The following is a 25819-nucleotide window of genomic DNA, read 5'->3' as shown; positions in this document are numbered from 1 at the left end:
CTACATACAATTTTTTTAATAGAACCAAACCCAAAGACGTGTACACTTTGAATATTTGTTCAAAATAAAGCTTCATATAGAAATTATTAAAATCTTAAACTGCCATATGGCCATTTCCACGTATCTAAACCCAATAGAGTTATATTTGTCTGTCTGCATTTGTTCACATGCAAAAATATAACATTTAAACATGACACTTATAAAAAGTAAATAGGACAGAACTTAGCCAATGTAATTCAAAGTCAGAAATATTAATTGTTTGGTAAGATCCATTCACAGTAGTTCAACCTTTGAAGTTTTCTATGAAGAGCTAAAATAGTCAGAAACAAAAAAGCTACAGCTTGAGATACTTCAATGAGCTGTGCAATATAATTGCAAAGCTAATAGAAGCATAATCATCTCAGCAGGAATTAAATAAGGCAAATACAACTGCTGAGTTGTTTTTCAATATTATTAATTTCAAAGCATATCTTGCACATGCTTGCATATTTAGGGAAGCAAGGCAACTCCAGATCACAAGAGTATACATTTTAAGGGCTTTCTTCTGATGATGCCGCATGTAATGAGAAAACTTTGAAACTTAACTTAATTCAAATATTTAGTGTACACATAAAAAATAAATCCAAATCCCATATATTCCATACTTCAACTTACTGCACTTAAAAGTGTTTCTTACAAATTGAACTAGAGAAGAAATAGGTAGAATTAAGTCAGCAGCTATGCAAACACTATAATTTTTTATTTTCCCATATTTCATGTTTAAAAAATAAGGATAAATTTCTTAATCCTTTTTCAGCACATAAATTCCTTATTCTGTATGGAAGAGTACTGTAGTGCAGTTGTTGCATAAAAAACAACAAAAACCAGAAGGGCTGCAAAGAGCAGAAATGTAGCTTAGGTGCTACTTCTAACAAAGACTGAGGGGGAAAAAAACCAACCAATAATGAACAGGAGCAGTATGCAGCAATATAGAGTCACTGGCTTTACATTTTGAAATCTCTAAAAGGTCATGTTAAAAGGTGTCATGTACTCACAGCCTTTTAAAGTCTGACACCAGTGGTGATAGTAGCACTCCAGACTTGAGCATCCAGCAGTCTGAGAACAGATGGCAGAAGGGAAATTTCTTTGAAAGTTTCTTTGAAATCCCAATTCTTGTGCAGCCTGTCCAGCCTTGAATCCATGGGTATAGCACTAATGTAATGTTCAAATCTGTTTTATTTGTCATGAGTCTGCAAGCATTCCATCATTCCTACAGAATCAAGATGCCAAAATACTCTTGTCTCCTTAAGAAATTTACATGATTAATGGAGACTGGTTTACTTGTCAGATTCAAAAGAAAGAGAAAACCAGACAGCCTGCTTGGCAAATCGAACAGTATGTTTTCTGATCACAAAATCTTCTATAGCCAGGCTTTCTTATAGGCATTCACCACTCATGCTGCCAGAAATATCTTTCTAGAAATGTTTCAGGCTCAATTAACTATTGCCAGTTTCAAGATAAGATTTTGATAAGTCCTGCCTAGGTTGCTGGCACACAAACACAAACCACCTCTTTCTAGGAACTGCAGCTCCACCAGGACATCTCTTCCTCAGCATCTGCTACGTCCAGGTCACCTCAATGTAAGGGGGACAGAGGATACAACTGAAGATTGGTGGATTTCTTCTAGAATTGAAAGTTCTGGAATTTGTGTTTTCTAGTCCTGGTGATATTCCTGGTGACTACTAAAGGCTTTTGAAAGTAAGCAGAGAAATTGAGAAGCTCCAGAGCATGCCTAATTTCAAGGTAATTTAGAGTATTTTTCATCTGGTCTGATTTGGCCTAATATCAAATTGAAACTTTTCTTTGAGCCATTTTTAGAGTTCTATCTAATGCTTGCTTTGACTCTAGACAAAGACAGTAAAGATTGAAATTCTCTGAAATGAAATTCTGATTCCTAATCTATCTGTTACTGTTTGCTTTTCTTCTGACCACCAAAGCTGTTGTAATCACAATAATTTCATGAGGAATAAAATTTAGTTTAGCTCTACTATCAAGGTGTGCTTGAAAAACATGAGTATAATGGGATTTTTAATAGAGGTGCCTTTACTCAAAATGCTCTACATATTTCCTTAAAATAAGCACCTGGCATACAAACAACAGATGGTAAAGCACATGGTTTATCACTTACAGATATAACCAAACAAAACTTCTAAAGCTACTTAAAAAGCAGGAGTGACCCAAGTAGCCTTGGGTCAACTGAGCAAACACAACTGGACAACAGCCTTGTCTCTCAGAAGAGCAGCAACTGGTCAGACATGTGTGAGTGGTCTTGATTCATGTACATAAACTGAAACAGCCTGGCCCCTTCCAAATGCCATCAGAGCCACAGGGGGATGTCAATGCCATGACACTTGGCACCAGCTGGAACAACTGCCCAGAGCACACAGACTTTGCCAGGATCCTCTAACTGGTGGCACAGAAAGTCTGCTATTAGGTTGGTGCTGTGTTTTATTATTAATTAGACATATCTGCATCTCCACAACATCTGTAAGGGTGCTGTGTAATGCAGAGTTAAGAGGAGGATAATGAAACCAGGAGTACTGCGAACAAATAATAAAGTAATCTTACTTCCACCTTCACCTGTGACACAGCAGGAATGAACATGCTTTATGATAGTACCATTTTAAATGACTTTTCAAGCCTTTTTAATTTCTTTTCATTTGCTTTTATTACATTCTTAGTGTGGAGCACATGCATAAGCACGTGCATGTGCTTTCACGTATGTGCATGTAGCCAATGAATTTTCTTTTAAAAGGAAAAAGGATGCTTTTTCATATTCAGGATTGAATTGAGTTGAGTCTCGTGTTATACTTAAGAAGTTTCTGGTTTGATAAGGTATGGTGTGTGCCCCTTTTAATAAGAGCTCATGAATTTTCCTAATTGAAAATATAAATATTCCATCAAATAAGCAAATGTGGGTTTTTTATGTCTCTGCCTTAACATAGTTGCATAAGTAGTGGGAAATAGTTTATATAGGCTAGAAATGTCTTATTTTCATCCCCTAAAAAGACAATTGGCTTTTGATCACAAACCTAACTTAAACTAACTTGTGCTCGGGACAAGGAAGTAAACACATGCTGTATGTCAGGTCTATGTGGAATACAAAGTCAGAAACTCAGGAATCTGAAGGCTTTAGATTTGCCTTTAGCAAAAAGAACATCTAATACTGAATGAATAACCTGCAATAGCAAACAGCTAAGGTCTACCAGATCTCAGAAAACATGCTTCAAAAGAAGGAACCTAATTTTTGTGGCTACGAAACAAGAACTCTCAGTGGACACAAGAGGAGGTTCTGGTTGCTGTTTAAGATAAATATAAAAATATTTCTCATTGTGGAATATAGATTGTGGTTCAAAATCAAACATAACTTTCTCTTTCGCAAGTGTTATTTTGTGAGGCATCTGAGGCAGTCTACGGGCCATCAAGGGGGATGGTCTTTGCCACCCCTTTTAAACTTAAAAATGTAACTAGTGCAATTAGGATGCACTAGTTAATTATATATTCTTTGCTGTGTCTTCAGATAATTTAGCTTCTTGGCAGAGTGGACATAAGAAAAGCCTTACAACAGCAGCCTTGCTAGTCCAAACTAAGGGAAAAGAAATATATGACCGAGGGCAAAATTGTAGAGAATGTATTTGGAAAATATTTATTGAGAACGAAGGTAAAGTGCACATCTCTCAATGTTAAAACTCATTTATTTATGCCATATAAGACACACAAACCAAAATAGCTCATCCTTATGCAAAAAATAGTCTCAAAAGATGTCAAGGATTAGTGTTTTAGTGCTAAATAAATTAAACTATTAAATGGTAAAATCTTACTTTTTTTCCTCTTTGAACTCAAAATTATTACTAATTGCCAAAAGTGATTTTCTTTTGTCTCCAACAAATCAGAAAAGGTGTAACCTTGCAGGTTAACTCTATTAAATAATTCAAAATCAGATAAGTAGTGTATGTACTTACACTAAAAGATCTCACTCTGCTTTTTTTCTGCTGCATTACCACTGCTGCCTCTGAAATACTAGAGTTGGCATTTTACGGCTTTGCACATCAATTCCTTTTAGCTAAATATTTTTCTTCCGAGATCCTAGAGCCAGCACACATGTATGACACTCCCTTAATAGTACAAAATCCAGGAAATACTTAAATTTAAGAAAAAATGTATTGAAATGGAAATATAATAGTGAAAATATATAGTGTTACTCCCTTTTCTGAAACATCACTGTTGCTATGGCAATTCTCAAATCTAGTATTTTCATGAGAAAGCTCTCTTCATTGAAAGAGTCTGAATTTATGTCCACCTTCATATTTGTATGCTCAATTACACTTCAGAAACAGCATATGAAAGATTCAGTTCTGCTTCTATAAGTTTTAGTGAATTCTCTAAGTAGATGTTTCTTAATATTTAGTCCCATATTCCATGACCATGAAGATCAAAATCAAGTTCCTTTTTTTCTTCTCCTGGAAATCAGTTGACACTACCTTGACAGCTTTTAGACATTCTATCAGTTCTCCTACATGGGAATAAATATAAATGACTAATAGATTTGAACCATCAAAATGGAAATGTTACTACCTTGAAGTTATTTTGATAGAAAAATATGTATGTTAACTCACAACAGCAAAAAATGCATGTATTTAAATCTTTCCTCTGGTGATGTTCTTAACAATTTAATAAACCAGAGTAAGTATCTCATCATGAGGTTATTCTAAAAGTTGGCTAATCATTATTAATTTGTTGATAATTGACCGCAATAACATTAATCCAAGCACTTTCTTTCACTCTTTCTTATGTATAATAAACAGTTCAATAGGAATCTCACTGTGATACAGCATTAATTAATATCTACTTGTTGTAGAGTTACAGGTTTCCAATAGCCTGTGTGACAATTACCCTTTACAGGAAATGTCAAATCTTTCTTATTTCAACTGTATTCATTATAATAGCATTACAACATGCCATATGCTTCTACTGGAATGCAACCAGCAAAGAATGATATATCACCAAAAAGTCCTAGTACTTAACATGAATGTTCAGAAAGGACACTCAACACTTTTGACTCTCTGTGGAGAGTCAGAAAGGGCTTGGTGGATTTAATACCAAAACCACCTTGCATCATTTTGCCAAGTGCTGAAGATATGCATTGTCCCTTAGGGAAGGGAAACAAAAGTGCATCAACATTTTCTCCTGCAAAGGTATAGAGTAAGTGAAGAAGCAAATCAAAGAAGAAGTGATCACACATATGAAAAAAATATGTCTTATAACACCAACTTTATAGCACCAGTTTCAAATCTGGCAGTGTAAACACAGGCACTCATTAAGAGCCTAATTGAAATTAAAAAAAAACCCACATAAATAAGTGACAGATCGTAGAGGTCAAAGCACATGTTCCAACAACCTGGAGTAGGATCATGGTCTTCAGGCAATTTTCATTCAGTTCAAGGTGAAAAAATAATACTTCTCATGGTAAATTTTATGGCTTTCTTTCCTTTTAGGTCTGATAGAATTAGTCTTAATAGTCACATTTCCCCAAGGGCTTATAAAGCATAAGTTTCAGAATGCAGTGTGATAGGTATAATACACACATGACTGTACACATATAAAGGATTGCTAAAATCCACTTTTAAAAGCCTAGCTTATTGCTGTCTCTGCTTTGGAATTCAGAAATCAGCAAAAGAGGTGTAGAGGGATATTGGTCCCAGCTATCAGCTTCAGGAAATATACTGGAAATCCAGGAAAAAAAGTAGACAGGGTTTCTTTATACTTTCAAATACAAAATCTTGAATTGTCTAGTTATTTACTGTACTACAGTGCACTTAAAAGCTACCACTTATATTCTAGACCAAGGATTGGTTTTAGTGATGTTTTTATGATGCAAAAATAATTGTGTCCCTGTTGAAGACAATTCACACACTGGTAGCTCAAGAGAGACCACTCACCAATAAAACTGCAAGTTGATGTTTACGTTATTTCCACTTATATGAAGTATTTTGGTATGCAAAAGTGATTTTCTTGAAATGTGACTAAGATGGTAACCATTATATCATTGCTATGCTAAAGACAGGTTAATGACTACATAAAAAATCATGCATATTTCTTATAGTACACTTACAAACCTATTTAAAGTTCAAGAAAAGCACAGTTGATGTGTGTTCTTTTTCCTGTCCTTTTTTTCAGACAGATTCAGCATAAAAGACATTGTCTTTCCAGTTATTACACAAAGATTAAGCTCTAGAAACAGATGGGGAGAATTTATTTATTTATTTATTTGCATCTCCAACCACCCTCCTCCTTTCACCAGCTTTTATCTGGCCTCAGTTAACTTTTATTTATTCCATCTTTATTCATCTGCTTCACTCCTTGCTAGTTCTCTGTAGCTTTTGGAAGAACACATAAATAACAAGATATTACTCACTACTCTTGGTCTGTTGTGACTTATCCCTTTCATTTAAGCACATTCTGGGACTTTCAAGAAGACTCTTGCTCTATGAATAAGACTTCTGAGGGTCTGAATGCTGAATTATTGAAACCTTGGAGGTACAGTAGCACACTGATTGAGGGAGGTAGTTATGACTCAGAACTATACCCATCTTTTATTTTGATATAATCACAAAATCATAAAACAGAATATTAATATACTGTATACACACCACAAAATGATATTTCACTACAGCAAACACATCAAAAAGTAATATATTTCCCAAAACCAAATCACCATAATGAAAATTATTCATCATGTTCCTATTAAAATTACATTAAAATTCAGTCATTGCTCTAAAAAGTTTTAAATTTGAAAGTATTTATTCCTACCAAAGCAAGTCAGACAGTTCTAAAAATAGCCTTAACCGATACATGTGGGGACTGAATGCAACCTTATTTAGTCTGGACAAATCAAAATCTAAATCTTAACCTTCATCTAACCCTAATATTAAAGCCAATGAGCTTTACATGCTTTAAGAATTATTTTTCTAAGGTGAAAATTATTCTCTGTTGTCTAATTTTGGTGCATTTTCTAGCAGTTAGTCTTCTGATATTTTATGTAATTAGCTTAAACCATAAGACATTAACAAGTTCATTGTACTTTGCAAAAAATTAATCCAGAGATAACTAGGACAGTCTAGCGAAAAAGCCTCAGGAATCATGTTGAACAGCTCACATAGACCTCATGCAGCCATCCCATGCAAATGTGATCTTCATTAGAAAAGATTTCCTCACAGCTTTAAAAAGAAGTTATGATATTGTTACTATGCTGGCTCTTCATCCTCTTTTAATAACAATTTTCCTGCCATATTAATGACAAATACATCATAATTATCTCTCTTCACCTTCAGCTGGAACACTACAGAACAGTCCTTAATCTAATTGCATCTCTAAATTCATAGAAAAACAGTCAATCATGGTAAAGACTTGTTTGACTGCAAAATCATTAATGATTCAAACAATTAAGACTATCACTGCCTCTGTAATTCACAGACTGAGGACAGGAACATCATTGTGATATGAAACACTGAAACACTTTCTGGACAGTGGGAGGAGTTTGTAACTTCTGATTTCCTTCATTCTGTCAACTTTTCCAGCCCATTAACATTAAAATAAGTGCTAACATCTGATTCAAGCCTGGGCACCAGTTTTGCAGAAAGTTCCACTACACCTTACTAATATCAGAAGACTGGTTTAGAGGTTATGGAACATCAATTTGTTTTCTTTCCCCTCCACACCTGGGAGTCCAAGTATATTCTTTAAAATGGTAATACAATTAATCAGTATGATGGCTTGGGAATGTAATGTAAGCTGAATTTAAAAAACCCAATTCAAAACTACCAAATTCATCTAGCACAAACAACGGTTTAGCTTAAGGCCAGAGAACCCCAGTTCTGAAGCACATGTAGAACAAAAGTATGGTTTCTTTACAGAGCATTAAGTGCTAAGCATTTCATAACAACAGAATTTTCAAAAGTACAGCTTAGGGTACATCCAATAAGATTATCGGGCTTGTAAACCAACCCAACTAACGAACAAGTATATCTGTGGTTATACCCACCACACCCAAACACAATCTGGCCTGGGTGTGTTCTGAACTCAAAGGTTGAAGCTTGGAATAGACCAACCTTTAAAAAAATTAATACATTTTTTTATTTCAAAAAACCCTTTTATTTTTATGACCTTAGAGTCTCATACACATGTAGAGTTTTTACTTTCTTTGTCCAACACTACTGCATCTATTTCCCCTGCTAATGTGAATATCAAAGCTATTTCCCCTATCCCCCCAGATGCCAATGCCTTAATAGAAGCTAAACAACGATCCAGTAAATAAACAGCAATATCAGCTACTTATATCACCAATTTATAACAAGCATACATATCCCTATGTATGCACTATTTTGCTTTTACAAGACTAATGTATTCTGGTAATATCTACCTCAACATCAGCAAAATACTAATACTAAATGAGATTTGGAAATTTGTTTCTAGACTTTTTTATCTGAGTGCTGGAAGTGCTAGGGCAAAATTTAAGAAACTAAGACAAAAAGTAAGAAGAAAAAAATATTACTTTTACAGCTGTTTTAACTCAAAATAGATATAAGAATTGCAGCACAAAATAAAATAGCACAGTATTTCTCTGTGCCTGAAAACACTGATGAAAAGGGAGTTGTTTAAATTTAGTCTCTCTCTGTTCATTAATATTCCATGAGATAATTACGATAGACTCAAACTAATTTATTTAAATTATAAAATAATTTTAGCAAATAATTTTGCTCTGTAGAACATGCTGAAACAGTTTATTAACAACATTTATTATCCCTTACAAGAGCTGCATCACATAGTTTGATATAGAAGCCATATGGTGTTGGATGTGTGGCTCCTAAAGTAGGATTTCCTAAGTATAAAACAATTTCAAACATTTGTTTTCAGAAGATACGATCTTGAAGACATTCAAACATAAAGAGATTTTTTTTTTCATTGCCCAGGTGTAGGTCAGCAAGAACAGCAATCTTTTGGGAAAAAACAAATCTCTCTCTTCTATTTCCCTCATTTACTGAAACACCCAAACCTAAAACAACTGGGAATGACCCAAAATAACTGCACACTAACACCTTTTACAAGACAGTGGGAAAGAAGTAGCATGGAAAAACTGTGCCTGCAAATTCTGGAAAGCATGCAAGGTCTCACAGTAACATCCATGGTACACTGTATTTTCTTGCCATTGTCTACTGCAGAGCAGTAATTCCTTAAGGCCTGTAGGAACCCAACCTCTTGAAAAACTTGCAAACATCTTATCTTCACGACTATAAATATCATCAACAACATTCCAGAAGAAATGATAGTTTATCTTCTAATATAGGTCCATTTTTGAAATCAGCTTGCTCAGCACCAGCACTGTATTATAAATACTATCCTAGAAGTGTAACCTAGAATATATTCTGGAGACAGACAGCCAGATGCAAATACTGTATTCTAGAACTAAGTGCACAGAAAGTTGTACAAATCAACATGTGCAAATTTAACAAGTTCACTGTACATATATCTGTGGCACACTAAATGTCTAAAGACTTCTAAAAGACCTTTCTGATTTCATCAGTTCACAGAGAATCATAATCTAGCATAATGGCATTCTTAATATTTGTTTTCTAGATGACATTCATAAATGCTTCATAAATAACACTTGTTTAATACATCTAGCAACAGAAAGATGGTAGTACTTCTACCTGTCTTGCAGAAGAAAATTAAGAAATCACTTTTAGTAATTAAGATTACTAAATTACCTAGAAACGCCCCGGAAAATTAAAATTTCTTGGCTCTTTTACTTCTCAGTTGCAAACCAACATTCCCAAGGCATCTATTTTCAGAATAATGACCAGAAAACTGATAACAACTCTGAGGAAAAAAACCCAAATGTATTATGGTACCACTAAAGCTATTCTGTATTGTATTTTATTATATTTCTATGGTTTGTGTATTTTATCACTACTTAAAAAAATGTATGGATTATCCCTTACATAGAATTAAGTATCAAAGGAATAATTACTATTACAGTAATTAAGAACATTTGTGTTCATTTCCAAGATATCTGACCATCAATGGTTTAAAAAAACTTCTGTTTTATCATTTTATTTCTGATGGGTAAGACATATAAGACATCAGTGATTACAGGCCCAATTCCTGTCTTTAACACTCACCTTGTATAGTATAACACCTCTTTAAATTAATTTAAGGACTAAACAGAGAGAGTACAGAGAAATAAGTTTGGAACAATCCCGGTTAGAAGTTACATCAGATTATTGCAAAGGGATGAAACTGAGATGTGCAAGATGCGTTGGGAATGTTGATTTGCAACTGAGAAGTAAAAGATCCAAGCACCTCCGGCAACAAAGAGCTATACAGAAAATACCCTGTACTGGCCACATGGAGACCAAAATACAAAGCCAAGTCCAAAATGAAACACAAGATTTTCTTGTTAGGTAATGCAGAATTACGTATATTTTAGTAAGACTGACAATAAGATCAACATCGCTCTGATAACTTAGAAAAATATTTTCTACTTACCCAGACACCTTACAGGTTATGGGTAAAGTGCTCCAGTGTGCTCATAATCATCCTGGCGCCATATATGTAGCATATTCTGACTTCAAATTGTCGGCACCTCTAGCACAGAGGCTATCAAAGAAATTAGCCACATTTGCTTTTCACTTTGTTACCAAAACTCTTGAGATGTGAGTAGCTTCAATTCCAGCCAACTGTCTTACCCAAGACTCTCACAGAAATATAAGTAGACGTTTAACTTTCAAAGATTCCAGCCTGTGCTTGATTTTCTGTGCTGTTTTTTGAAGTTTTGAGATCATCTGTTTTATATAATGTAACTGCAAAAATATTGCCTCTGAGTTAGCTCTGCAATAATTCACTACATCAATGATTGAGTAAACAGAAACTTCTACCAGAGGCATTCTTTTCTATTATTTATTATAATATTTTTTCATAATTTAATGAGAAAAAATTTAAAAGCAATATTTTTATCCTTTCATGTTAAATTAATTTACAGTGCTACAAGCCATAATGAAAACAGAGAAATCATCAGCAAAACAGCATGCTAATAAAGACAGATTTCTACAATGTTTTTTAACTAAACTCATAAAATAATTTTTTTCTATTTCTGTCAGGTCCATCTTGCCTCTATTTGTTCCCAAGTATTGAGACATGCAGTGAAAATTATATAACAATGAAAAAGCAGAAACTACATATGAACAAAGAAATTGAGAATGAAAAATCTTATTTTAAGAAAATCTGATTTTTATTAATGTATATTCCAAATATCTGCAATAATGTGGAAAATGTCAACTTCCAGTCTGATGCTGTAAAGATCTTAGAAAAAGAAGTATAAAAAATATTTAAATTAAGTAAACCATTCTCAAAATTGAAAAAAGATAAATAAAATAATTTAAAAATCCCCATAGCTTTATCTCCCTTTCCTCCATCTCACCCACACACGTGGTGCAGACTCCCTACCCTGAGTCAGTTGCAATAAGTGTTGACAATCTGTAAAATTCCCTTTGCTGTGAACAGGACTGGAGTCTCCCAGGATTAGGTTTAGTTCAAGGAATTCACAGCAGTGGAAATATAACTGCAGCTGCAAGTTTGCTCTAAGGACAACAGGCATTTCTTCTTTTGTGCCCTGATCACAGAACAGGATTAAAACTGGTGAGGATCCTGGTTTTACCCAAGGCAGCACGAGCCCAGCAAAACCCAGGTGTATAACATGTATGTTCTATATCTAACAGGAAACACAAGATAATGAAATAACTAGCTGTCATGGAATAGCTCCCACTGCAGAAATAACATTCCTTGGCATTATTTTCCAGGCAGTGCCAACCCTCCACGGTATTCCATGTCCCATAAATCAAAGGTTGAAATAAAATTACTCATTTTATTTTTTAAAGCAAATCAACAAGCTGGGATTTAAACACTACTGCAACTCTTACAAGGCATGGAATTACGATATTACAGTTAAAAAATTAAAAAAAAAGAGATGATCTGTTGAGGTTAATGCACTGTTGTGCCTGAAATAGGTGTAACATAAGTGAGAACAGGTTTATTCCGTAGCTTTGATCTCACAGCTTCCAGCAGATTTCCATGTTATGGGAAGAAAGGATTTGCCACTTCATTTATAGATCAGGGAAATACACTTGGATATAACCAGTACAAAAAAAAAGCAGGACAACTCTAAGCTTTCCCCAGTAAAAGACCTTTGAAGTTCAACAATGAATTTAAGTGACTCAATCTTTTGGGTTTTGTACTTAGTCCTCTAGGAAGTGTGTCTTGCTATTATTTTTTGTTGAACTATGAAGTAGTTGCAGGGAAAAAAGTAATTAAAACTGTGTCCAACAGAGCAGACTGAGGTAGAAATTAAAATTAGGGAGGTTTAATAGAATAGACAATGTATGGTATTTCTGTAGAGGATATAATTTATATTTTAAATCTGCTTAGTTACTAGTTGATGCTCACATTTGCTCTGTTGGCAAAATTCCCCTAAAAAACTGTAATATTTGATTTCAGAAATTAAAACTCTGGTATTAATAATGAGAATTCTCAGGGTCTCTTTTTAGGGTTAATTCATTTATTTGACAAGAAATTATCAGTATGACCAGACAGAAGATCTTTTTGACAGATACAAATTTTTCAATCAAGTTGCTATAAAGATTTCTAACATGAAAAAAATTACACAAAGTTAAGAAAATAAAAATGTTCACCTTCAGAACTGCTTAATATGCATGCTTCTTGGTGCTTATGGCCTATTTTAGTTTTGCATTATCTTTTCAGCTATGCAGACAGTATAGAACTGAAGACATTTAATTTAAATCAAGTCCAGACGTTTTCACTGAGATACCAACACCTCTTGTGACTCTTAGTGTGTCACACTAAATCCAATCTAAATAACCAGATGATAAGTAAGCTATTCTTTTCTTTTCTCTGCTATATTTGTTCATAAATACTGTCTTCTGCTTTAGATGCGCAATACAACTAGTTGAAAGCTGCTAATCTGTTGAGGCAAAAATGGACAGTTAAATTTCAGATGTCTCCTTCCTCCAGCTTCTTTCAGCTCCATTCTGATTCAGCAGAGTTATTCCACACAAAACGATAATGCAAAAACCTACTGTTATTTTGGCCACTTCAACCCAAACTTTAAATCACAAAGGGCCCTAGATTAGCATATCTAAGCCAGAAATCACACACACTTGCAGGTAAACTGCTAAACCAGACTTTTGAAAATAGTTTGCCATAAAAAACTTCTGAAAAACAGCAGAACCCTTAAAAGACCCCTCCTCGTTTGGGTAAAATACCTAACAGAAAAACCACAAGATACAGTAAACACAGAGGCAGAGAGGAGAGAACAAGGATTCCGGAAGTCTGAAGAAAATGAGCATCGTGTCTCCATGCAGATAAAGAGATGTGCCTTTCCTATGCACAGGGTAGCAGACACTGCCCACTATATTTTAGTTTTTGAGGCCCGTTTTCCTCATTTTTTAGTACTAAGAAAAACTATTTCCTTGGGGTCAGTGATGGACTGCTACCAAAGACAGCTAATGGACTACAGAAACAGAAAGCCAGTGGATGTCCATGCTCTGGTGTGGGCTCTCTTCACCCTGCTCCCTCCCCTCGGAAGCAGCAGCCATCCTGCATGCAGCAGAATTGCACGAAAGGACTCATGAGAAAAATCTGACTGACTGTATTAGCCATGGAGTAGTTTCATAGCTGTCCTCATTCAGATGTCCTGACAACTACAACAGCTGAACTGAATAAGCTGAACCTCTTTCTGCAACAGCGAGAATGGCGTAAAGCAGCCAAAATCCTTTCCCTAGGTGAACAACTATTCAGTTTCAAGGACATTTTAAATGGAAAGGAAACACAAAGTACAGAAAGCATTAACACCTTTTCCACCTGGTGACAACGAAGAGGCAAGACAAGCCATAACAATATCAGGCATAAACACTTCTCAGCAAAGCAGAGAAAAAACAAATATCACTGCACTCAACACTTACGAGACATTCATGTGGACAGTGGGGGTCAGCAGAAGATACAGCTTAAAACCTGGAGTGATCTGGCAGAAGAAACTTTCTAAACATATTTTCACAAGGCTTCATAGTTACCTATGATTAAATTCATGGTCATCACTTGGGGGAAAAGTGATCTCAGCAGTCTGAGTTTATATCTTGGTTCTCTTCACTCATCTCATGGGTAATTGCATGATTTAGTAATATACTGAGTGGTAGGACCTACATGAAACTATAAGCTCTTTAACCTGTTTGAGGCAAAAGACCACCAAATAAAGAAGTGGAAAAAAAAAAACAACAAAAAGCTCACCGCGTTTACACGCTTGAGAGAGAGAGAGATCACACACATTTTATATGAAGTTTAAGCAGCTAGTGTAGCCAGTAAGTTATTTAGTTACTCTTCCTAGGTTGTCTCTAAGTCAGAGGAGAGGAATATGCTTCTGTGGAAGGCAAACAGCCCCAGCTCAGCTGGACTAAACTGCCCTCTGGAAGTGCATCTCTCTTATCCTTGGCTACGCAGAACTAGGAAGACAAGGTGTTGCAACCAAGCTGAGCTGTGTGGCAAAAACTCCTGCAGCAAAACGCCTGCAGAAACACCTCCTGGACAATTTTTCATGGTGGAAGGAGCTACAAACACAGCTGCTCTTGCATTTCTAGGGAGATGAAGACAATGGGATAACTACATTTGGCCAGCTGCATAACTGTCTAGATTTCATCAGCTCTTAAGAGGAGTTTAAACAGCTCACACATCACTGACATTTTGAAGTAGGTGTCAGAAGTCAACTCTTCATTACCTACAGTATTCCAGTAAGAATAGATGGCAGATATACAACAAACTGATTAAATGGCCTCTAAAAAATGTAAAGGTTGACAAAACACTGGAGAGATGACAATACTGTATTTCTATAATCTGGTTACTCAACTGATACCTGAATACAAACAGCAGAGTGTGTAGCTGTTTGCACCAGTATTTACATCCTGCTGACTTCACCTAAAGAAAATTCACAGATGATAAGGTTATTTAAAAAAAACACCATAGCCCACAAGGTGAACTAGTTATCTTAAACTGTATAAGACTAAAACCATAAGAGAATATATGTGAAGAATAAGAGAACAGATATATAAATATAATACATATAACAGAAGAACCAATATAATAGAATTTATGTGAGCCTACATCTGATTTCCAATGCCATAGGCTCTAAGTAAGGTCATTCAATCTCATGTGAAGCAGCTCAATACTGTTATATTAGGGTACTTGGTAGGCATCATAACATCAGATGATTCCCCCCACACATAAAAACATACATAAAATCAAGAACTGACAACACAAAAATAGGAATGATAAACCCTAGAAAGACTACTGATGAACACTTAAGTAGCTATATATTTTCATTACAATATTAAACCTCAGCAAATGCAATTATTATACTAACCATTTCAGGGAAGATAAGCCCAAATCTAGTTAAAATTTACTGAGACAAAATGTAGCAAAACTATAATAAGTAACTGTAATTTAAGGTTGGATTTCTTGAATTCCCAAACAACATACATTTTCAGCAAATGGAAAATGCCAAACACCAGTTTAGAATCTCCTAACGTAATACAGCACTGCCACAAAGGAGGGTAAAGATCCTCCTCCAGAAAGTTACTAATGTTATCAATGATAAGAAGTGTAAAACCTGCTAGAATCACTGCAAAACAGACTGAGATAATAATTCTGTAATACTAAACAAAAAAATTGTATTTTTTTTCATATGTGGGATAAATGGCAGTTTATGTGGTGAAAATCAGTAAACTGAAAATATGCACCCAAGAGAAAACGTGGAAAATGAAATGGTATCCAGTGAAAATAAAAGATTTCAAACGAAAAATGGGGCACACAAGGATAAATGCACATGTGGAACTTTGTACTGACAGAAGAGATTCAATTTCTTGTCAGCAGTTGAAAGAAAGGAAGTCTACATTTCTGACAGAAAATGAAACGGGGCATTTACTTGGTGATGATACAGACAAAGTTATTTTTGTCAAACATGATGTCAGTTTAGCTAGTGGGAGTTGCTATAGTATTCAACTGCTGCACAGTGCATAATACAGAATAGCTAGTATTGTGAAAAAGTGTAGATTCACATGCAGAAAACCTGTGCCATGGCAGCTATATATTCATAAAAAGAAAGAGTTTGAAGCATTTCTTAGAAGACTATTTTTTTCAGTACAGTCTAAAATCTTTCACAAAACCAGTGTTACTTGTTCCTGAATATTACTTGTGCTTCTGTTTTATTCCTTATTTGTATTCTTGTAAGTCATTGACTTCTTACATATTCAGGAAGATCTGACCTAAGCCAAAATTAATACTTTTCCTCAGTCATGCACTATAAAATTTATCCTTTTTATATTAACATGGTTATAATCACAATACAAGCATTTTTTTTTTTTACCAGCCTTGGGAAAATACACATCTGGTCTCACTAATGAAAAATTATGAGTTCCTCAGCCATGTGTTTTGAACAATCTGGTATGAGGCATAATTGCAAAAGGCACAGATACCCTTTTAAACTCATCATCAGAATATATTAAAAGCTACCACTGGGTTTTTGCAAACAGTTTTTACTGATTGTTCATTTTTAAAAAAATATGCTATGAACAATAAAAAGTAAAGAGAAAAACTAAGTTGGAGATTAGATTGTACTAGTAAATACTGATGGTCACAGGAAGATCAATTGATGGAAGTCTTCAAATTTTCGGTAACCACTCAGTCTAATTCCTATCACTTCAAACTGATGGGCTACAGTGAAATGTGACACATATGTAGAAAGATTATGAGTAAGTCCATTCATCCACTTCTTCGGATGTAGGAGAGCCTGTTTTAGAAAAGCCTACACCAAGAGCAATAAGGTATCCTACAGAAATTATAGGGTCAGGAGAAAATGTAGGAATTTGAACCTACTCAGGAATAATGCCAAACCATCTTATCCCTTCTATTCCATTTCTATTTGCAATTTTGCAAGTTCTCCTCTACTAATCTCACTCTATAAAACAGAACCTCACAATTAATGCTACAAAAGTTTTTTGCATCTAATCTGTTTGAAAATCAGTGTTTAAAGATGGTAGGATTCGAATGCTGATCTGCAAATGAAAACTCAGGACCATCCCTCTGGTGTGTTCAATAAACTTTTACAGAGGAAATATATAAATCAGCCAAGTGGCCATATACTAGGCTACTTAGCACATTTGAAAAATGGGATTTTTTTTCTACCTTGATTATGAGAACATATGCAGATGAGAAATTAAAGGAAGGAATTTATCTTCTTATTTGAAAACACTCACTTTATATGTGAGAATTCTGACAATTGAGACTGTTTATCTTCATAAGAATATGTTTTGAGTACTTACACCTCACTCTAGTAAAAAAGTACTAGATCACTTGATAAAACAAGCCTTTTACCTTCCAAAAGAAAATTAACACTGATTATAGGTTTGTTCTAAGTTCAGAAAGAGGGATGGTAGAAGCAGAGTACACATTGATGTATCCACTCCTAGATAAGCTGCAGCAGCAATAGATTTCTGTTTTTAAGATAAAGACCATCCAAACTAAACTAACGGAAACAAAATATTTGACAAAACGCAGCAATATCCATCTGTCTGCTTTACTGTTGATTTCTGACCACTTCTCTTTGATATCCAGATAAGAACGACAGCTGTAGTATTGCCTGCCCCACTGAGAATCAGCACTTGAACCTTCCTGTCAAAGTATTCAGTATTTGACACTTGCTGTTAACAACAAACATTATTCCCCTTCCTCATGACTACTAATTACAATACTGATATGTTCTTGACCGAATGTTTTCAAAGCAATACTATCCAATATTTCAAAAAATCCACTCTGACAAAAAAGATTTCACTCTGAGATACTATCTTGCCCTGTCTCAGATGATGCTGTAATAGCATTTGTATTGTAGTTTAAGATTTTGGAATTTCTCTTCTATTACTCTGTGGAGTAAGATGGTTCTGACAGTTGCTATTCCATTGCAGCTACTATGGAACAGATTTTATTTTAGAATTGGCAACATAGTACAGTTAGTATAAAAGTAGTTATTTAGTATAAAAGACAAATCTGGAGAATTAAGCATCAAAAAACAGGTGAAGGAAGAAGATTATACATTATTTTTAAAGCTTTCAGAGAACAATTTTAAGCAGAAGTGACTGAGAAAGTGTTTCAGAATGAAGAGTGACAAACTATTTCAGAACAGAGAATGAAAGTACTTGAAAATTAATTACTATTAAATATTTCTTAGTAAAATCAATTGAAATGAGCAAGAATATTACAGATACTTTCTCTCTTTCCTGTTAGTCAGATTTGTCATCTAATCCATACATCATGTCACAAAATTAACTGTGATGGGCAATTAGATATAAATTATTTCACAGACACTTCTTGAACTCTGTCAGGCTTGGTGCTGTGACCACTTCTCTGGGGAGCCTGTTCCAGTGCCCAACCACTTTCTTACTGGAAAACCTTTTTCTAATACCCAACCTAAACCTCTTCAGGCCATTCCCTTGGGTCCTGTCACGGGTCCCCACAGAGAAGAGATCAGTGTCTGCCCCTCCTCTTCCCTTCACAAGGAAGTTGTAACTGCAGTGAGATCTCCCTTCAGTCTCCTCCAGGCAGAACAGACCAAGTCACCTCAGCTGCTCCTCATACAGCTTCCCCTCAAGGCCCTTCATCGTCTTCATTGCCCTCCTTTGGACACTCTCTAACAGGTTAATATCCTTCTTATTTTGTGGTGCCCACAACTGCACAAAATATTCAAGGTGAGGCCACACCAGTGCAGAGCAGAGCGGAGCAATCCCCTCCCCAGCCCAGCTGGTACACTGTGCCTGATGGCCCTCCTGGCTGCAGTAAAGTTGGAAACAATTTTTTATCTCTCAAAGAACCTATTCTGCTAAATAATCAAGAAGTGTCAGGAATATGTACCTCTACCTCAGTTTCTTACTACTGAAAAAACCAGCTGCCTGGACACCTTGAAAACAAGTGAGCACCTTTGAAGTACTGATAGAAATAGAACAGACAAGAGTACCTTGCCCTGCTGTTCATGTCTCTTGTCTTAGATAAAAACATCACTGTGAGAAAATAATAGTGCTGCTCATACTATATTAAGTATATATTAAGGCAATGCATATTTTCCATATTATTAGCAGAAAAACTCCTACATCTAATGGAAACTACTTAGGTCATAGTGAGAAGGAAGGTGGCAATAAAAATAAATCTGCTATGTATTTCATGCCTAAGTATTAACTTTGCTTTATTTATCATATCCTGTCATACTTTCAGTCTACACTGACTACTACTACCAATAATTCATCAGTCATCATAGATTATTTCAGATACATTTGGTAACCTGTGTATATAGTATAGAAGCATTCTCCAGTTAATATTTAACTAGGTGTCACACGCAGTATATTCTTTGTCAAAAAACTCTGTGATTATATTAATTTGCAGTCTTAATATTAACTGATTTCATTTACAAAATAACAGGATAAATCCACATTAATCTAATGTTACATAAACTGTATAAACTGTCACATACAATTATTGCTAAAAAGACAGACCAGAAGAGTACTCCTTAGAATCATGGAGTTCCTAAGGTTAGAAAAGACCTCTAAGAAATCAAGTTCAACCGTTAACCTAGGACCACCAATTTCACCTCTACATCATGTCTCTAAGGGACAGGGATCCAGGGATTTTGACTCAACTACTTCCCTGGGAAGTCAGTGCTTGTTCCAAAGCTTGACAACCTTTTCCGTGAGAAAATTTTTCCTGATACCCAATGTAAACCTCCCCAGGCACACCTTGAAGACATTTCCTCTTGGACAAAGAGACCAACTCCCATCTCAGTACAACTTCCTTTCAGGTAGATGTAGAGAGTCATAAGGTCTCTCCTGAGCCTCCTTTTCTCCAGACTAAACAACACGAGTTGCCTCTGCTGCTCCTTATAGTTCTTGTGCTCCAGATCCTTCACCAGCTCCACTGCCCTTCTCTGGATACACTCCAGTACCTCAGTGTTTTTCTTGAAGCAAGGGGCCCAAAACTGAACCCAGGATTCAAGGTGTGGCCTCACCAGTGCCCAGTACAGGGGAAAAATCACTGCCTTGGTCCTGCTGACCACATGATTTCTGATACGAGCCTGGGTACACTGCTGGCTCATGTTCAGCTGGCTGTTGAGCAGCACCCTCAGGTCACTTTCCAGACACTCTTGCCTCAGCCTGGAGCACTGCCTGGACCAAAGTGGAGGACCCAGGAGGTCCTGTTGAATCTCAGACAATATTCCTTGGCCCATCAATGAGAACACGAGAACAAGGGTTAGTGATTGAGAGATTTCTCCCACCTGTTTATAAAATACTTCATCTTCCTCTTCATCCTGGATGGGAGGTCTATAACAGACTCCCACCAGGATATCTGTCTTGTTGACCTTCCCCTGATTCTTACCCATAAACCCCTAACCCTGCTATCATCACCATCATCAAGCTCTGGACAGGCAAACCACTCCTTACCATACAGGGCTGCCCTATCGCCTCCCCTTCCTTGCCTGTCCCTTCTGAAGAGTTTATGGCCATCCATTGCAGCACTACAGTTGTGCAAGTCATTCCACCGTATCTCTGTGATGGCAGGTATTGTCATAGTTTTCCAGCTGCATGATGCATTCCAGCTCCTCCTGTTTGTTGCCCTTGCTTCGGTGTAGGTGGACTTCAGGCTGTTGATCCTGCCACATTTTTTGGGGAAGAGCCCACTAATTCCTATGTGACCATTCTCACGGTGCTTCCATGGTGCCTAACACATCAATAACTCCTGTGTCTTTGCAGCCACACGGATCTCCATCTCCCACCTCCACTGAGATGTCAGACCAAAAGTCCTCACTAGCACACCATCCCTCAAACACTGGCATGCTGTCCCCAGGTTTATCTCCAGTGAGCCTGGTTGTAAACCTTTCTCCCCTCAAATTCAGTTTAAAGCTCTTCACTAAACCCTGATAACTCCTGTGCAAAGATCCTTTTACCCCTTTGAGACAGGTGTACCCCATCTGTCACCAGCAGGCTCAGTGCCATGTAAACTGACCCAAAATTATAATTACCACAGCTGAGAGTTCATATCATTAGAAATACGAAAGCAGAAAGTAAAGTTAATTGTTTTCATCTCCCTCATATGGTTACTTATGAAACCAGGCCTCATGAGGACACATGATGTATTTCAACGAGACAATAAAAAGCAGCACATAATTACACAACTCCTTGGAGTAACGGGTTTGTATCCTTGAAAATTCTCCAGAAAGTATTCCAACTGTGTGAATCGCCTCAACTATTACATTGCTGTCAGTTCAGACAAATGATGCATGCAAATACATCCTTATACAAACAGTGTGTTTATAATGCCACATTTTAATATAATTACATCATGAGGCAATTAGAATGTGCAGTTATATAAGTCTCACCTTTCTCCTTCTGCTACTGAATGAACTGCTAACTACGAGGGAAAGATTAATCTTTATTACTGACGTTTGAGTTAATGATTTTTGAACATGAAAAGGAAAACAAATGCCTAAAAATGGAAGATTTTCCTAGACAAGCAACTTCTGCTCTGTAAAAAGTTTCTGTACAGCAAGTCATTATTTTTCTAATAATTTAAAAAAATAAAATAAAGTTTGAGAGTGTAAAGCAGAAAACTGCTGGGTCATGAAGGGTGAGATAAGCATCTGTATTTGCAAGGATATAAAACTACTAGTGAATTCAGAAATTTATGTTTTTCATTATTTCTGTAGAGAAATATTTACACTTAGTGCCTAAAAATATCAGATTAAACCAGAATTTTAACATTTCAGGACTCCTAATGACTATTTTCACATTATCCAAGTCTATGCAACTTCATAAAGAGCAAGAAAGAGACTGCAGATCTAAGTCCTTATGTCATATTTGACCATAACTTCTATGAATGCTATGAACCCAGGGAGTCAAAGTTTCTATCAAAAGATTTATGAGACAGTGATCTTTAATCAGAAACCACCTTCTAGGATCTGGATTCAGCCTGGCTGATGAGATATTAAGAAAAAAGAAATCACGTATGAAAAGTGGTTTGGAACTCTAATCTGGTCTGAAAGTATTTAGGATCTTTTTTATGCTGGGACAAGGTTTGTGGCTAGCACCCACATATACTGGGTGCTAAAAAAATATATATTAAGGATATGAACTGAATGTTCATGTATTTGAATGTGTCTGCTTTTATACATGTACAATTTAAACAGTGAGTTTCTTGGAATACAAGTCATTGCCTGATGTGTTATGTAGGGTAAGTGTATTTTTCACCCACAAGAGAGAGGAACAAAAGAGACTTATCAAACTGGGGCTGATTGTATGGATTAGTGAGCAATAACCCCTTTCCACAAAGTACATAAATGCATATTTCTGAGACTTTTGTGACTTATTAAAGCTCTTTTTTGTTTGAATCTTTTATATGCATAAGTTGTGTGCAAACTCCACACTTATGTCATGTTCCTGCTTTTCATCCTTATGCATCAAAGTGAATCGTAAGAGAGAACTCTTACAAGCAGAGTATATAGCCTGGAAGAATTGATGCAGCAATACCTAAGGAAAAGATGAAAAGTCATAAACTCTTTCCTGACCACACAGCTGACATCATAAAATTGTTCTATCAACAAAATCATGCTCCATTATCCAGTTTTGTACAACACAGATAGGCAATATTTGCACCAGTATCAGGAAACTGTACCTGTTTGGACAAAAAGCTTTCACAATAAAGGCTACTGAACTGATATGGAGCACTGTGTTATGACTACTGTAAATATTACCCATCAGAATAAATTAATTTATTTTACAGCTAAGCACTCTGTACCTATTGAATAAATTTACTTTTTTTTCTTTTGAATAATTTTCTTATGTAATTTAAATTATATCACTTAAATGAAAAAATTCATATAAGAGGAATAGTGCAACTAAATTCAGAAACACATAGGGGCTTTGGTATATTACTGTAAAGTCAAATTAGCATAAAAAGAGAGTTCAGTATTAAAAGTATGGTTCAGACTTCATTTTTATACAGTGCAACAATTGTGCAACAGAGTATCATATAATGGAATCTAGCACCAGTTCAGTAAATAGTTAAAATCATGTATTAATACAGAAGTGCCAAAAGAAGTATTTCCATCCAATGTACTTACTCAACATAATCACTTATAACTAAACTTTTCACAGTATGTTTTTCATAAATAAATTCAGGCATAGATGATCCAGTGCCTGCAATTTCCAGTTTTGAACTTTCTGCAACAGGAAAGTCATGCACTATGAAGGAATACCAGAAGGTTCTTCACCAAAAAGGTTGTTGAGCACTGGAATGGGCTGCCCAGGGAAGTAGTGGAGTCATCATCCCTGGAGGTATTTAAAAGACATGTATATGTGGCACTTGAGGACATGGTTTAGTGGTGGGCTTGGCAGTGCTGGGTTAATGGTTGGACTTGATCATCTTAAAGGTCTTTTCCAGCTAAACTATTCTATTATATGAATATTGGAAAAAAGGGTCCTGCTTCCAAACAGCCAACCAACCTCATATTTAAGAGATTTAAGACCTCAAGCAGACATTTCTGTATTCCTCTCAATAAGTGTAGTGAAGAAAACACAATAAAAGTATAACAGCATAGTTCAACAGCACCATCTCATCTACTTAATTTTCTTTTTCCCCAAGATTCTCTGGAACACTAAATACAGCATTCTCTCTCTTTAAGATTTTTTTTTCCCCAGAGGAAAATAACTGTATGAAAACTGTCCAGCCATTTACTAGGAAAATTTGCATTATTATCTCTTTTTATTACTGCAACAGAGCATGTTGACAATAGACTACCAAACTAACATTTCTCATGTATTTGAAAGTAATGGAGAAAAACTAATTCAGTTAAGCTACAGTGAATAAACTTGATGCAAATTATATAACTTCTATAAATATCAGATATGCTTGATAAACTCTCACGTTTGTCAAGTGTCTCTAAACTGAAGTGCTCCTCTTACCTGCCACTGTTTCATGAGCTCCCGAACCATTTTGGCATCCTCTAGTGTCTTTTCTTTGTGTGTAGCATCCTGCAGGACATTTGCAGTTGTTTCAGCTTCTGTAAGCCAAGCAAGGAACTTTTCGAGATCCAAGTAGAACTGCTGCAACATTCTTAGGGCTGATTCCAGTGCTGCTTCACGCTCACCAACCCTGCACAAGTACAAACAGTTAAATACAGTACTCTTTGGAAGAAAGTAAATCTTAATCATTAAATCAAAACATAACAAAGACATGTTAAATATTTCTCATATACCAATAAAAGTAAGTTTGCAGATACATCAGTTTGTATGGTATGTTTGGCAGGTAGGGTTCCTTTTTTACCTTTTCAGTTCAGAAGCAGTAAGTGGAATCTGCCTGACAAAAAATTAGGCAAAAGCACTTCTTTCAAAGCACTATGCCTGAAACATGCACAGTTGAAAACAAAAAAAATAATCAGCAGTAGTTCCCTGATTTGCCTTAATCAAAGATTATTTTCTAATTTGTCATTAACATGGGAAATCATGTTTATTTTCATAAATGAAACAGTTTCTGGTCGCTGCATGGCACAATAAATTTAATGATTAGTTTTTATGACCTGAAACCTTTGGTGACTACGTTCAACCCTAATAACTGACATTTCTGGAGGGTTTTGTGGTTTCTCTTTTTTTTTTTCTTTTTTTTAAAATATAAATGTGAAAAATTACAAGGACGATCTCTATCAGTTGCATGATAAAATACAATTTTTAAAGACCATTTTTATCTTATCTTTGGGGAAGATCTAACTCATGGACTAAGGAAGAACCCTAAAGACTTCAGCAATTCTAGTGTTGAAAAAACATTAAAGCAAATCTGTGTTCTATCAGCATTCCTGTGCAATGTAGGTGTCACATGTACTCACTGATTTTTTGCATTGAACTGAGCACAATATGGATTTGGAAACAAGATCAGTTAAGTATGACATACTGTTCATTAACATCAGTCTGCCAAGGCTACTCGGCTATTGTATTACATGCATATTTGTTTAACATCAACATTATAACTGAATAATTTTTTAAGCTCTGAAAATATAAAGTCATTTGGTAACTTATACTACTTCAAGTGGAATGAATGCTATTTGATGCACACACCTATGTTAAGTCTACAAATCTGTGGTTGTCTGCATATATCTTGATAGATTTCCTGTCCAGTTTTATAGTTATTTAGCTAGAGACTAAGATACTAGATTTTAGTAGATATAATTTCTTGAGTTGTAATTTATCAGAGGAGACCATGAAATTTCTACGTGCTAATCTCTCTTTCAAATCCTGTTTCCAGTCATGAAGAGGCTGTACTCTTGATAAGTAATGATATCACTCTAAAACACAGTACACTGGTTGAAGTGAGAAAAGAAAAAAATACAAACACCACCACAAGTTTTGGCCAAGTGGCACTGACTTAACATGTGTTTTGACAAGCGTATAAGCAAATTGCAGCAGAGGATAGTAAGAAAAATTCAGTCAGAGTATAGGCAAGGACAACCATTTCAGAAAAGAAAAAAAATCCTCCCTGAGAGTCAAATGCCACAATAGCTACATATTTCTACAATAGTTTTAATCCTTTAACACCTTATTTGCTTTTCCCAACCATTTGGTTAGAAAATAAATCAATT

The 25819-nt window shown here is 35.6% G+C and overlaps 1 protein-coding gene across 11 annotated transcripts in view; it reads right to left on the bottom strand.

The window, feature by feature from the left end:
- Positions 1–25819, bottom strand: part of DMD (dystrophin) — a 918699-nt gene that overhangs the window by 216154 nt on the left and 676726 nt on the right. For all 11 annotated transcript variants that reach the window (XM_027636380.1, XM_027636395.1, XM_027636430.1 and 8 more), the window contains one exon: positions 24153–24342. In XM_027636380.1, coding sequence (XP_027492181.1) covers positions 24153–24342 — 190 coding nt within the window. The remainder of the gene's footprint in view (positions 1–24152; positions 24343–25819) is intronic.

Source organism: Corapipo altera, unplaced genomic scaffold (assembly GCF_003945725.1).
Source record: "Corapipo altera isolate COAL_440 unplaced genomic scaffold, ASM394572v1 0, whole genome shotgun sequence".
NCBI lineage: Eukaryota > Metazoa > Chordata > Aves > Passeriformes > Pipridae > Corapipo > Corapipo altera.
The sequence above is the reverse complement of the archived record's forward strand: the minus strand, read 5'-3'. Positions and strand labels throughout refer to the sequence as shown.